Raw genomic sequence first — 12,746 nt, 5'->3', positions numbered from 1 at the left:
TCCCGGCGCTACCGCAAGACAAATAAACTACCGGCAGGGGGAGGGAGGGAAGGGTGTATGGCCCCAATGGGGGAGGGGAATTTCAATGGCTATTTCTGAGCCTCAGAAATGTCTGGCTGTTCCAGGGAGCCAGTGGGGAAGGTGGGGTTGATTTATTTGGCCCTCCCCTAGCTATTGACCTGAGACTTGCTCCCCCCCGTGGGATCCGAGCCACTGATTGTCTGCAGAGCCCCCATGGGTTAGAATAAAGGCCCACTGCCCTGCAAGGCCTTTTAAACAAGTATCTTGGATGGATGGGGGTGGGGGCAGCTGTATGTAAATCTCCAATTCCCTCTGATTTGGCTCAAATAATTCCCCCAGGAGTTGCTGCCGGAGTGGAGCAGGACCCCTCACAGCTGGCTCCGGTCTGGGGTGCAGAGACCATCTGCCTCCTTTCTTCGGTTGGAGCCCCCTCTTGCGGCAGATTCCTGTCATTACCATTAGCTGCTGTCTCTTCTTTTTTCCAGCTCCTGGGGCTTTTTCATGCTTTTTTGGGTTGGTTGGTTGGTTGTTGTTCTTTTCCATGAATTACGCTGCCCCTTCTGGCCTCTAGTTTTCCTTTTGGCTCCAGTCCCCTTCCCCATTCAACTGCCCTGTAATGAACAGTCCTAGGGCCAGATCCCCAGCTAGTGCAAATCCCCATTACTCCACTGGAGATCTCCAAGCTGGGGAAACGGAAGCATGCAGAGAGGAAACAACTTGCTTAACGTCATACAGAGTGACTGGAGCCGAGCTGGGGCCGGCACTCAGGCCTGCCAAGCGCTTTGTCCCCCAGAGTATGCTGCCTGGGAGCCTCACACTCAGAGTCACCCTGGAAGAATAATGTCCGAGAGTAGGTGGCAAAGTTCACAGGGAACAAACAACAAAGGTGCAATGGAAAAAATAATGCAGAGTGAGAGGGGAGACTCCACCCGAGAGGGAAAACACACGCTCTCGGTGATGCAATCTCTCCATCAATTATATTTCTGCCCCATGGTCTCATCTCAAACATATCCTCTGCGTCTGCCTTAATGGAGCTCAGTTAGCGAATTCACTGGCTTTGCTCAGAAAGGCCACACGGGAGCGGAGCAACGAGGGGCAGGAGCTTCAGCTGTGCAGCTCGAGGCATGGCCCAGACGAACGTTGCTCAGAATGACCCACATGGGGGGATGCTGGCTGTCAGCACAGGCCCACTGGGCATGGTAAGGGGCTGCTATGGATTGGGTGGGGAGGGCGTCTGAGACCCAGCTCACCTCCTGGAATGAGCCAGCCCTGGGGGAATAGGAGAAAATACAGGATGTTTCCAGTGCCATGCAGTGCTCAGGAAGGCATCCAGAAGACGCCAAATCTTTCCCTCATTATCTTTTCACTCCCCACCCCATTCTTTCCACCCTCTCCCACCTTCCTAGCTTTCCCTTTTAGTTAAATATCTTCTTCTCATCCCTTGTCACAACACCATTCCCGTTGGTCATGGGGGGAGTGGAACCTTGTTTTCACCACCTTTAAATTAGGGAACAAATCTAGAGGGATTTGCCAAAACAGTGGCTTGGAATCCAGTCCCGGTAAAAACCGATTACAAGTAGCTTGAGCTACCCCCAGCCCGGCTAACTGGCGTGTTTTTTACAATCACACCTTCCTATTTTTCAAGCGGTTCTTTCCCCCCTCTGGGTAGGTTGGTTCACACACCAAGGGAAACTGACTAAGGGATCTGCTTTGCGTAGGTGGACCGCTCTGGGCCAGGAGACTGAGTCAAGTCACTGAGGCTCCTAACTGGGGCAAGGGTGCGAGCTCCTCGATTCCTAACTCCTATTGTGCCTAAACCTCTGCCTGCCAGATGCTGGGACTGGATCACTGGATAATGGCCCTGTTCTGCTCATTCCCTCTGAAGCATCTGGCACCGGGCACTGTCAGAGACAGGACACTGAGCTAGATAGGCCAGTGGTCTGACCTAGTATGGCCGATCGCATGTTCTTATTTTAAGATCTGAGTCTTTGTGGCTATACAAGGGAAACGATGACACTAACCATACCCCCAAAAGACCCGATTCTCAATTACACTACCCCCACCCACCCCTGCCCAACCAACACTTGGCTTGTCTTCATGGCAAGTTCGTGGGGGGGGGGGGAGGGGGGGGGTTCAGGGCAACCCTTGAGTTATATCTCAAGCTAACACTTCAGTGAAGGCAAGGCCATAATTATACCCATGCAAACTGTGTGTGTAAATCAGGCCTGATACATTTATGGGAATAACCTAGACGGATGTAACTGCATCCACACTAGGGGTTTGTACAATGTTCATTATACCAGTGTAGTTAAAGCAGTTTGCTTGTGTATGTAGCCAAAGCCTTAGTGTAAATGAGAAGTTGGCCTTCTGTGCCCTTGGGTCCTGTTTCTTTAAAATTGTAACCGGAAGTCTGGCAAGAGCAGGCAAGGTTACAGGGCAGAAACTCCCTAGTGCAGCTGTGGCTAAGCAGCTGGAAGGAGAAGGTCCGTTCCTGTTCCATGTTTGAAGAAACACTCTGCTGTTCCACACGATCTATCTCCCCAGCAGTCTGTTCTGAAACTCTTTGCACGTGCTGGAAAAAGTCTGCGTAGCCCATGATCACAGCATGAGCTTAGAGGAAAAAAGCAACTTCCCTCCATCACCCCATCTCCTCCCCCACTACGCACACACCCAAACCCACAGCTGGTGTTTTTAAAAGAAACAGGCGGACTGTACAGGAAACAAGAATGCGGGGGGGGGGGGGGAACACTGTTCCCCTCGCCTCTGCCTGTGTCCAGCCCAATGGCAACAGCCGCAGCACTGTGGTGTAGGCAGCAGCTGAGAATCAGAGTTTATATCCCACAGAGCTGACACCATCAGAGTTTATGCGGACACTGAGATCTTTACCTGGGAAATGGTCTCCCATAGGAAGAGGTGGGGGGAGCTCCCTTGCTTAGATCTTTAAAAGGACCTAGGAACTGCCGGACTGAATCAGACCCATCATGGTCCATCTACCCCAGTATCCCATCTCAGACAGTGGTCCAGCACCAGCTGCTTCAGAGGAAGGTAGAAGAAACATCGCCCTAGGCAGAGGTGAGATACTCTACCCCCATGATAGGTTCCCTCCTGACTGCTAAATAGTTAGAGAATAGCTTAAGCCCTGAAGCATGAGGTTTAATAGCCCTGCCAGAATTTTCTTCTATTGGCAATATCAGCCCTATTTTACAGGTGGGGAAACTGAGGCACAGAGAGGGGAACTGACTGGCCCAAGGTTACCCAGCATCAAAGCTGGGAACAAAGTTCCAGTCTACTGCTCTAACCACTAGGTAACACTGCCTGTCTGGACCATGCCGCCCTTCCCATATTGGCACTGGTATGGTACAGGTTCAGAACCACCAGTGTAGAGAAATCTCTATTTCTCAATTTAGTAACAAAGTCACAGGCAAAAGAAGGAAAAGAAAAATGTCAAATGTGTTTATTTTATATAAAAAACATTTGTACAGTTTTAGTTCCTATATTTATGAAAAAAACCCAAAGTTCCTAACATGGCCATAATGCTTAGATTCACTGCAAACTGGAAAACCAAACTTTTTATATATTAAAAAACAATTTTACATTTTACAATTTTCTACACGCATGCACAAGGTATCAGCTCTGTAAAAAACAAAAACAAAAACCCCAAAACCTTTTTCTCCCTCAACTCAGAGTGGAAAAACAAAACCCCTAAAGCCTCTACATTTACAATCGCACTCCACGGAAGAGTCAGTATTTTTGTCTTTTTTTTTTTTTAACTAAAAAAAAATTAAAAAAAAACCAAACAACTCTCCCCCTGTAAATGTGCACACGGAAACGTGACAAGATGCTCACAGCAATGGTGACCGATCCATAAAACCATGTCGGCGAAAGATCCCCCTGGAGGATCAGGAAAGGAGACACACAGATGGACAGATTAACAGATCCTCTGGAGGAGAAGAAATGGTGATGGTAAGGGAATCGCCCTGCTGGTGGAAGGTAGCAGTAATGGAAGCAGATGTGTGCATGAAGCATCTTCAATGATCCAGATGTTTTAGCTGGATCCTCTTGTCCTTGGAATATTGACGCTTAGGGTTTACAGCTCAGGGCTTTGTTTTCTAGGGGAAGGTGGAGGATGTTAAGGAATCTGAGAGATTGGAGCGATGGGCTGTGATTCTCGGTTGTCCTGCGCTTTGTCTCGTCGCTGACACCTGCTATGCAGTGGTGTAAAGCTAGGTGCAGGACAAGGAGGAATCGGGCCCGAGATTTTGGTCATGATTAAACAAATGTAAATCCAGAGTCACTTCACTGACCTCCGTGCCATGATACTGATATCGGAATCTGGATGTGAAGTTGGAGGCCGGTTTCTGATCTCAGTGGAACTGGTGTCAATCCAGAGTCTCTCCAGTGACCCTCCTCACGTGACTCCACATGAGTGTCACTGGGATCAGAATCTGGCCTAAGGGTGGAAGGAAATGAAGTCGAGAGGACAAGAGCCAAGACACTAACTGAGCCAAACAAAGGGAGTGGGATCTCATGTTGGGAGATGACCCAGCAGGGATGGGTGGGGAAGCCGGCAGCTTGGTGTGGTAATGGAAATGCCAAGGTACAGAGATCCAAAGCAGCATGGAACAGAGATGGAAACAAAGGGTTAAAAGCCCTGGAAGACTAGAGACAGTCAGACTGGTCTCAGCTGCACTTGTGCAAACCCAGAGTGACTCCACTGATGTTGCTCCAGATTTACACCAGTGTAACCAAGAACAAAATCGGACCCGGGTGATAAGCACAGAGGATGCTGGGAATAGGGAAGAAAGAGACGGGGTGAAATTCCCCTGCTGTGTAGAGGGGCTTGCACAGAGCAATTGCACCAGTGACGTCCCACCAAAGCTGTTTTAAAGGGCTTAGTGGTGCACGGACCTCAGCATAGGGCAAACTCTGAACGCATGGTGAATCTGGTGCTAACTGGTTAGTACTTGGACGGGAGACCTCCAGGGAATACTGGGCACTGTAGGCTTGGGGAGGGATAGCTCAGTGGTTTGAGCATTGGCCTGCTAAACCCAGGGTTGTGAGCTCAATCCTTGAGGGGGCCATTTGGGGCAAAAATTGGGGATTGGTCCTGCTTTGGGCAGGGGGTTGGACTAGATGACCTCCTGAGGTCCCTTCCAACCCTGATATTCTATGATTCTATGAAGTCAAATAACAGTGAGAGAACAGGACAAAGAGGAGATCAGAGTATCTTTGTACAGACTTGGAGACCCAGATCCACAGCTGGGCTCAACTTACCCCCAAGCCCAAATTTTGACCCTGAAAAAGGCCATAAAATCCACTAGGGACTTTGCTATTGATCTTATGTGGAAGGTGCCCACATACTATGGTGATGGGTGGCAAAATAACACCCTATGACTGACAGGCGGACTGATGGACAGATGTTACGGCAACTCGCACCAGCTGGGGGGCTAGCCTGGAGGATCTGAGCTCAGAAAGAAAGGCAGTTGACATCCCAGAGGCTGTTAGAGAGATAGGGAGTTACCATGATTGTAAACCTCTGAGCAACAGCATGGAAGCCGGGAGGGGGAGGGGAGACCCCTAATTTTAAAAATAAAAGGAAAAAAAATTAACCACAGATCTGACTTCAAGAGCAAAATAGCATCAATTTCCCCTCCTGCCCCAACAAATCACAGCCCTTTAATAATCTTAGTGCTTTAAAAAAAGAAAAAGTTGAAATCACAGTGACAAAACCTGGCGAGCCCTACAACCCCCCCCCAACCCCTACAGCGACCCGACGTTTCTGAGTACCCTCACACAGCCCCAGAGTTCTCCTCAAACCCAACACACATAGCCATCCTTTTGCAAACGACAACGGCACAGACGGTAGAAAGGACCCAGTATAAAACCCGTGAGGTATTTGTAACCAAAAAGACTTCGTGTTGGTTTGACCTAAAAAACAAACAAACAAAAAAAGGGAGACGAAAACCCGCCAAGCGAGGGGCCCATCGTAATGTTGCCACTTGCAGTTGGGGAGGGCAGGCGGCGGGTCTAGCCCAGGCCCCTCCCCAGCACTGAAGCTGGCATAGGCAGAATTCATACAGGCCCATGGGAGAGACGGCCGGCCAGTTCTAGTATCCACTGGGTGGGGAGTTCCAGACGCACGCACCAGCTGAGTGGGAGAACTCGGTACCAAGGGGGAGGCCATGGCACAGTAACGAATTGCAGGTTTCTGATTCCGGGCTCCCGAGGACACGGGAGGGAAGAAGGAATGAATCTTTGGGGACATGGGAGAGACACCCCCGCACTCTCCCTGGACCCGATCCTCCGCAGCCTTGCACCTGGCCTTGCTCAGATCCTGACACTTGTGCATGTGATCGGTCCCCTTGTGCCCACTTCTCCGTCACCCTGTGCCTGGTGCATTCTGGGCCTGCTCCTGCTCCACTGAAGTCATTGGGAGCATGACCACGGATGGCGACAGGCACAGGGTCAGACCCGCACTGCACCAGTGCGACGGGTGTGAACGCATGACCATTCTGGTTTGCCCTCGCTTTGTACTAGTGACCCGCGTTCATGACTGCACCGGGCGCTGCAGAGGAGCAGGCCCAACGGGACATAAAGCTCAGCGTGTACCTAGGAGTCGGCAGGGTCTGGGCCCTGGTCACTGAGGCATGTGCAAAGTCAGGTGTAAGACGCCAGTGGATCAGAACGGCTGCATCTCACACGCTCGCTTTGAGCTGGCGTGAAGGGGCAGGAAGGTCAGGAATTGGGCCTCTGGAGACTCCAGCAGGAGCCAGATTGGGCCCTTGATGCACGCCCAGTGATGCTGCTCCAGAAACAAAATTAAAGGGGGAGACCAGGACAAAGTTTGCCAGGAGGAAGCAAAAATTATTTTTAAGTCATGTGACTTGGCTTTAGCCCTCTTCTGTGGACAAGAGCCCTGTTCGTGCAGGGGGCCAGCTGGCGTGTTGAAACTAATTCAATCTACAAAGCGGGCGTAAGAGAAATGGACCTGGAGGCCTTCGTCTCTAGATTCAACCAGCTCCGTTTGTAACAAAGCCAAAAACTGGATTTCATTAGCTGCGGCCAGCCCCGGGAACCAGCTGCAGTCTCTGCATGCTTGTCCCCTTCCCGCACCAGCTCTGGAGACAAAAAAACCCGATTCTCCAGCTCCCTGGGTCATCAGTACAAAGGGAGGGCAAAAGACTGCCAGATCAGGAGGGGGAGCCTTTTACACCCGGCTGTGCACCAGCGTGAGGGGCCGTGCGAGGCTCGGGGCGCCGAGAACCAAGGCCGAAGATGCTGTCGCCAGGCTCTGTGGATGGTGCAGGAGGAAGAAGAGAACCTAGCTCAGTCTACAGCAGCCAGGCTCGCCACTGCAGCGTTCATGGGAGCAATTACTTGTTTGCTGGCAGTTACAGGAGCACAGTTGGAGGGGCTGTTTTCGCACCAAACGTGCGTGTGACGATAGGCCCTGAACCAGCAAGGCCGTTAAAGCACACACCTGACTTCCAGCACAAGAGCAGTTCCACTTACATCAACAGGCCAGAATCTCAGCGGGTAAAGTCGGCAGAGCTCCTTTAAAGGTAATGGCCCTACGCTGGGTTACACCCGCTGGGGGTGGGGATCAGAGGAAGGATCGGCTAGTGGTTAGGCTCCTGGGCCTGCGAGATCTGGGTTTGAGCCCCTTCTCCGCCACAGATTCCTTGGGCAAGTCACTTGGCTTCGCCGACCTGTGCTGCAGAACTGGGACAACAGCACTGCCCGACTGCACAGGGGAGCTGTGAGCCCCCCAGACGCTGTGGTGATGGGGGCCACGTAAGTACCTTAAAGAGGTAAAGTTAGGCATGTACCTTGCTGTCATGACCCTTAACAAAAGCAAGAGTCACAGTGGCTTTACTCGCCCGAGGCTGGGGATGATTCCTAGGGCATGGGAGAGATTAGGTGCGTTTTTTCCTGTAAATCCCAACTGCTAAACCCAAGCTCAGCCTCCAGACAGAGAACAGCCTGAGGCCTCGGCACAAGGGGGATGAGTCACTCTGCTCAAATCCTGCAATGCAGCACATTCACCAACCTTATCATGGGGGGGGGAGGGGGGGGGCCCTGATTCTCCTGGACACAAAGGCCCCTTTATGCCACTCCGGCGGCGTAACCCTACTTGACATCCACTTTAAGGCCCCCTTACACTGCCGGAGTGGTGTAAAGATGCCCTTGGTGTAAAGGAGGAATTGGACCCAGTTAGTCAAGGAAGCGGAACTGGGCCGGTTTGAGTCACTATTTACAAAAAACACAGGATTCCATTACAAAGCACAGAGATCAGCACACACACAAAAAATCCCTATTTAAAAAACTTTTTAAAACTAGTCTTCTCGCTGTTGTTAAAAAATTGATCTGGAAAACCCCAGAGAAGAGCCAAAGAGGAGGTTCCTATACCAGAGAGTCGGCATCGTTAGTTCGTCTTTTCCTGCCCGCAGGTGGAGCAGGGAGGTTTCGATAGCAGCCACGATACTGGAGGGACGCTTGCAAATGCTCCAAAAGCCTCGCGCGAGGGAATTTACAAAACAAACTCCAAACATCCGGGGGAGTTGTAAAAAAGGCCAGGATCGGGATAGTAATAAAAAAAGGGAAACTGAGAAGGTTCCTCGGACCCAGCTGCATTTGGAGATGCTGGTGAAGGAAGGAACAAAAGTAGCCCTTGAGTTTTGACACCAAATGAGGGATCTTCCTCCTGCGAAAACGCCAGCCTTCGCACGACGCACCTTCCGACCTCCTGGGAGGTTGCTACAAGAATCTGGGTTTTGGAGACAGCAGAGATGGGAAGGGGAAAGGGCTCTGCCCCCAACCCCCAAACGGGGGGCAAGCAGAGATGGAGGAGGGCAGAGAGAGGAGACGGAGCCCTAGGACATGCACGCTGGTTCCGGGAGGTTCCTACAGGGCTCTCCCTGCATGGTGGTCTCTCTGAGCTCCGGTCAAAAAAGGGAGAGTCTTGGAGGGAGCTTGCTCCTCCTCAGGCATAAGCTCATAGCCCAACCCGCCCCCTTTGCAGTTCACACGGAGGTCTCCGACTGCAGCCTCATGACGAACTTATGTGACTTGGGGTCCACAAACTCCTCGGAAAGCTTGAAGAAGGGGATCTTCTTCGTGCTCACCACCAGGCTGAAGTCTTGGCGCTTGAGGACAAAGACTACTCCGTCCTTCAGGCCATTGGTCACCGGCTCCTCGCTGACCAGCGTCCACTGCTTGGCCAGCCAGCGGTCTTTGTGGTACTGGATGGTGGGCCCAGCGCTCAGGTACCTCTCGAGGAAGGCCTGGGGGACAGGAGAAGAGACAGGAGGGGCGTTCTCAATGGATAGTGGTCTTTGGCTGGCTACCTGGTGGGTCAGGCCAGAAGGAGGCCTCGCAGCATTGCCATGGAAACCCACCATCTGCTTGCCCGACTTTTATCATAACGGCAGAGGTGCTGGGGCCAGAACCTGAGCTGGTAACCATCAGTGGAACATGGCCCAAGGGATTCTCACAGTCCCTGAGGCATCAGGCCTCGACCTCTAACCCTGTCCTCCAGCTGTATCCAGGGCTCTGACTGTAGGGAGGGCCCCTTCCAACCGCATTATCCAGCTCTCCTGCCTCCGCAGGGCAGGCTCTCCCAAGGTGCACGGCACCACGCAAAAGACACCCACGATTCTCTCTGCCCCCAGAGGCCGAGGTAGTACGGGATAGCTGGCCAGATCTTCCCAGCATGCACGGGTACAAACCCGGTAAGGAGGGACTGGCCTACGTGGCCGATGCACGGCGATGCTGGGGAACAAAGCTACTGCAGGGTTGTGTTGAACTGCAATAGATGCATCACAGCTTGGGGACTTAATATGTGTCTACCAATGCTGAGGACGCTGGAGCGACAGGCTCTGAAATACAGTCCTACGGTGTAGACGGGACCAGGGCTTTCGGCTGCTGGACTTCTCACCCATAGCTCAGCTACCTCAGTGATGGACGGACCCTCAACCCCAGAGCCAGCCAAGATGGGGAGGAGGAGGAGAAAAGGGGCACGAGGCAATAGCTCAGAATCCATGTTTAACATGGATTCTGGTTTCATGGTCTGACCATGAGCCTGCAGAAGTAATTCTCACGGGGGAAAAGTCTCCAGGGGTGGATTGCAGGTCGAGGGAACAGGGGTGAGTTCGGGTTGGCCCAGGGGAACTGGGGCTTCCCCCATCGACGCCCGAGCTCCCCAGCCTACCCCTCCTCTCACCCCCGCCCGCCTACCTACCTTGGGAGTCATGTCGTGGGTGATGCAGAACTCCAGGTGCTGCAGGATGCTCTCCATGGTGTGGTACGGCTGCTGCTTGGTGGTACGCAGGTACTTCTGCATGGCCCGGGCCATGGAGGCGAAGATGGCCTGGGCAGCTTCTCGCGGGTCCATGATCTCCCGCGGGTTCTTCTGGTCCTCCTCCTGCAGCCGCTTGATGTGGGTAAAGGCCTCCTCCACGGCCACCACCAGCCTGGCGGGAGAAAGGAGGCAGTGGTGACCCAGCTGGCGCGGCTTGAAACCCCTGCAGAGGCTCCGGAGCCTGCCCCTGCCCCAGGCTGGCCCAAGGCACCCTGCGCCTCAGAGAGCGGCGACCTTGCTCATAGACCCAGAGTCCTGGGTTCAATCCCCAGTCACGACCCAACCTGTGAGGACTCCAGGGGGATTTGACCTGCTGTGGGTCAAAGAAGCTCAGGGGAAGTGTCCCCGGCCAGGCGGGATGTGCAGCCCATGCTAACGTAGTTGGTCTCTCCGCCTCCCACGCCGAGAGCCGTGCTGCGGGAAGAACCACAGGGCTTGCCTGTGTCCAGCCGCCTCAGGACAGAAGCCCCTTTACAGTCACCCCAGCCCAGCCCTGCCTCCCCTCCACCACTACGGGGCACTGCACCCCCCCACCCCCGTCGACTCCCGTACCTGGCGCGGCGCTTCCGGACCCTGCGCTCGTGCTCGGCCTCCTCATAGTAGTACTCGTTGTGGCTGTTGTCACGCCGCCGGGCGGCCGCGGCGATAACGGCCCGGGACTGGCCTGTCGAGTTGTTCGTTGTGTTTTCTGGAAGGGGAAGGAGGTGGGGGGGGGGGTTAGACGCAGGGGGGAAGAGCTCACCGGAGCAGTCGCTGTTCGCTCCCGCCAGGCCCTGTGCTCAGTAGCGCCTCTCCCCGCCCCGGGCGCCTCTGCAGCGGGAACTAGCCACTAACGCAGGCAGGGGAGAGGGCATGCCATGCAGCACCCCGCTGAGCTTTCCAGAGCCACTGGCAAGCAGCACCTGCTCTGGCCCATCCCCCGGGCTGCCTCCGAAAGCCGGGAGCGCCCCAACCTTATAGCACCCCGGCGACCCGTGCTCAGCCCCGCCTGGCTTGCACCCTGTGCAACGAGCTCACCGGCCACAGCGAGCCGCTGTGGACTCGCGCTGCAGCCGGAGGCAGGGAAGACACCTGCTGGGTTTTAAGTCTCTGCAGCTTCGTTCATCAGTGCTGCAGCCTGGTCTGGCACCAGAACACTGGATCCAAACCCCTGGTCTGGAGCTAGATCTGAATGGCACGGGGGTGGAGAGGGGGAGGGGGAAAGACACATGCCCGTTGCCCAGGTTTTTAGGTGGAGCCTACCTTCAAACACATCAAATATTAACAGGCTACCGAAAATCCCACCCTCAGGCCTCCTGCCCCAAAACCTTGTCTAGTCAGTAAACGGTATCGGTTTAATGACCCAGCTCTAGTTAACCGGGTGTGAGTCCCCTATTTTAGACACATTTAAACCAGTTCAGGTGACGTCGGTAAGTTACCAATAATCTCTGCCCCCGGGGGGAGCGAAAGGTCGGGTATAAAACTTCCGTGTTGGTGTGAAGAAACGCATTCAAATCCGAAGCAATTCCCAGAGAGACAGAGAATAATCCCGCGCTCAGGCAGAGGAGAAAGGAGGGGAGGAAAGTTGGTAATAAAAGGGAGCTTTATCAAATAAAATCAGCTCCTGTTAACCAGAGCCCAGGCTGGGAGCAAGGGGAGAAGTAAGCTGGTCGATTTCACTCCCCCTTGTAACATCACTAAGGTCAACAGAGCTACCGCAAGGTCCGGGGCCGGACAGAGTGTGGGGAAACAAAGAGTAAGAAGAGACAGCGAGGAGGGTGGACGGGAGAGAGACCCAAGCTCACCCTCGCCGAGCGAGTACACCTTGAACCCGGACATTTTCTTAGACAGGACGGATTTTGGCAGGTTGAGGAGGGCGGGGTTGTAGACGGGGAAATCATGGTAATAATTCTCCAGGATCCACACTGCCACGCGCTGGATACTGCGAGAGACACAGCCAGGGTACGGGGAGGGATACAAGATAATAGGTTAGACTCGCGCTGCCGGGGGGGCGTGGGGTAGGGAGGGGACGCACGTACACAGAAGGGGGAGAACAAAAGGGAGACAATGATGTGTTGGATCTTTGAGCCACACATCGCAGGGAGAGGACGCATCGACACGTCACGCCACGGGGCTGGAGCTGTCTGTCCAGTGGCAGCAGCATATACCAGCCACCACAGTACAGACTGACCGACAGCCGGCCCCTGTACGGTGACTACAACTAGACCTCAACTTTGATTGTTTTAGCATTTCGAGGGATAATTTTCCATGGTTGGTTAAGCGTTTGTAAAGACTTTGATTGATTTCTATTTTCACAATCGCAGGACGCAGTGGGGGCGGACAGGTCAGAAAATAATTATTTAACAGCAGTTATTGGAAGTTCAAA

The 12,746-nt window shown here is 53.5% G+C and overlaps 1 protein-coding gene across 5 annotated transcripts in view; it reads right to left on the bottom strand.

Moving 5' to 3' along the window:
* Positions 1 to 3,452: 3,452 nt before the first annotated feature.
* VANGL2 (VANGL planar cell polarity protein 2) overlaps positions 3,453 to 12,746 on the bottom strand; it is a 45,210-nt gene continuing 35,916 nt past the window's right edge. For all 5 annotated transcript variants that reach the window (XM_048828449.2, XM_048828447.2, XM_048828448.2 and 2 more), the window contains 4 exons: positions 12,166 to 12,302; positions 10,934 to 11,069; positions 10,262 to 10,493; positions 3,453 to 9,305 (listed from right to left, as the gene is read on the bottom strand). In XM_048828449.2, coding sequence (XP_048684406.1) covers positions 9,045 to 9,305; positions 10,262 to 10,493; positions 10,934 to 11,069; positions 12,166 to 12,302 — 766 coding nt within the window. In that variant the 3' untranslated portion in view covers positions 3,453 to 9,044. The remainder of the gene's footprint in view (positions 9,306 to 10,261; positions 10,494 to 10,933; positions 11,070 to 12,165; positions 12,303 to 12,746) is intronic.

Source organism: Caretta caretta, chromosome 24, assembly GCF_965140235.1.
Source record: "Caretta caretta isolate rCarCar2 chromosome 24, rCarCar1.hap1, whole genome shotgun sequence".
NCBI classification, from domain to species: domain Eukaryota; kingdom Metazoa; phylum Chordata; order Testudines; family Cheloniidae; genus Caretta; species Caretta caretta.
Note: the sequence above shows the minus strand (reverse complement) of the source record. Positions and strands in the feature narration are given on the sequence as shown.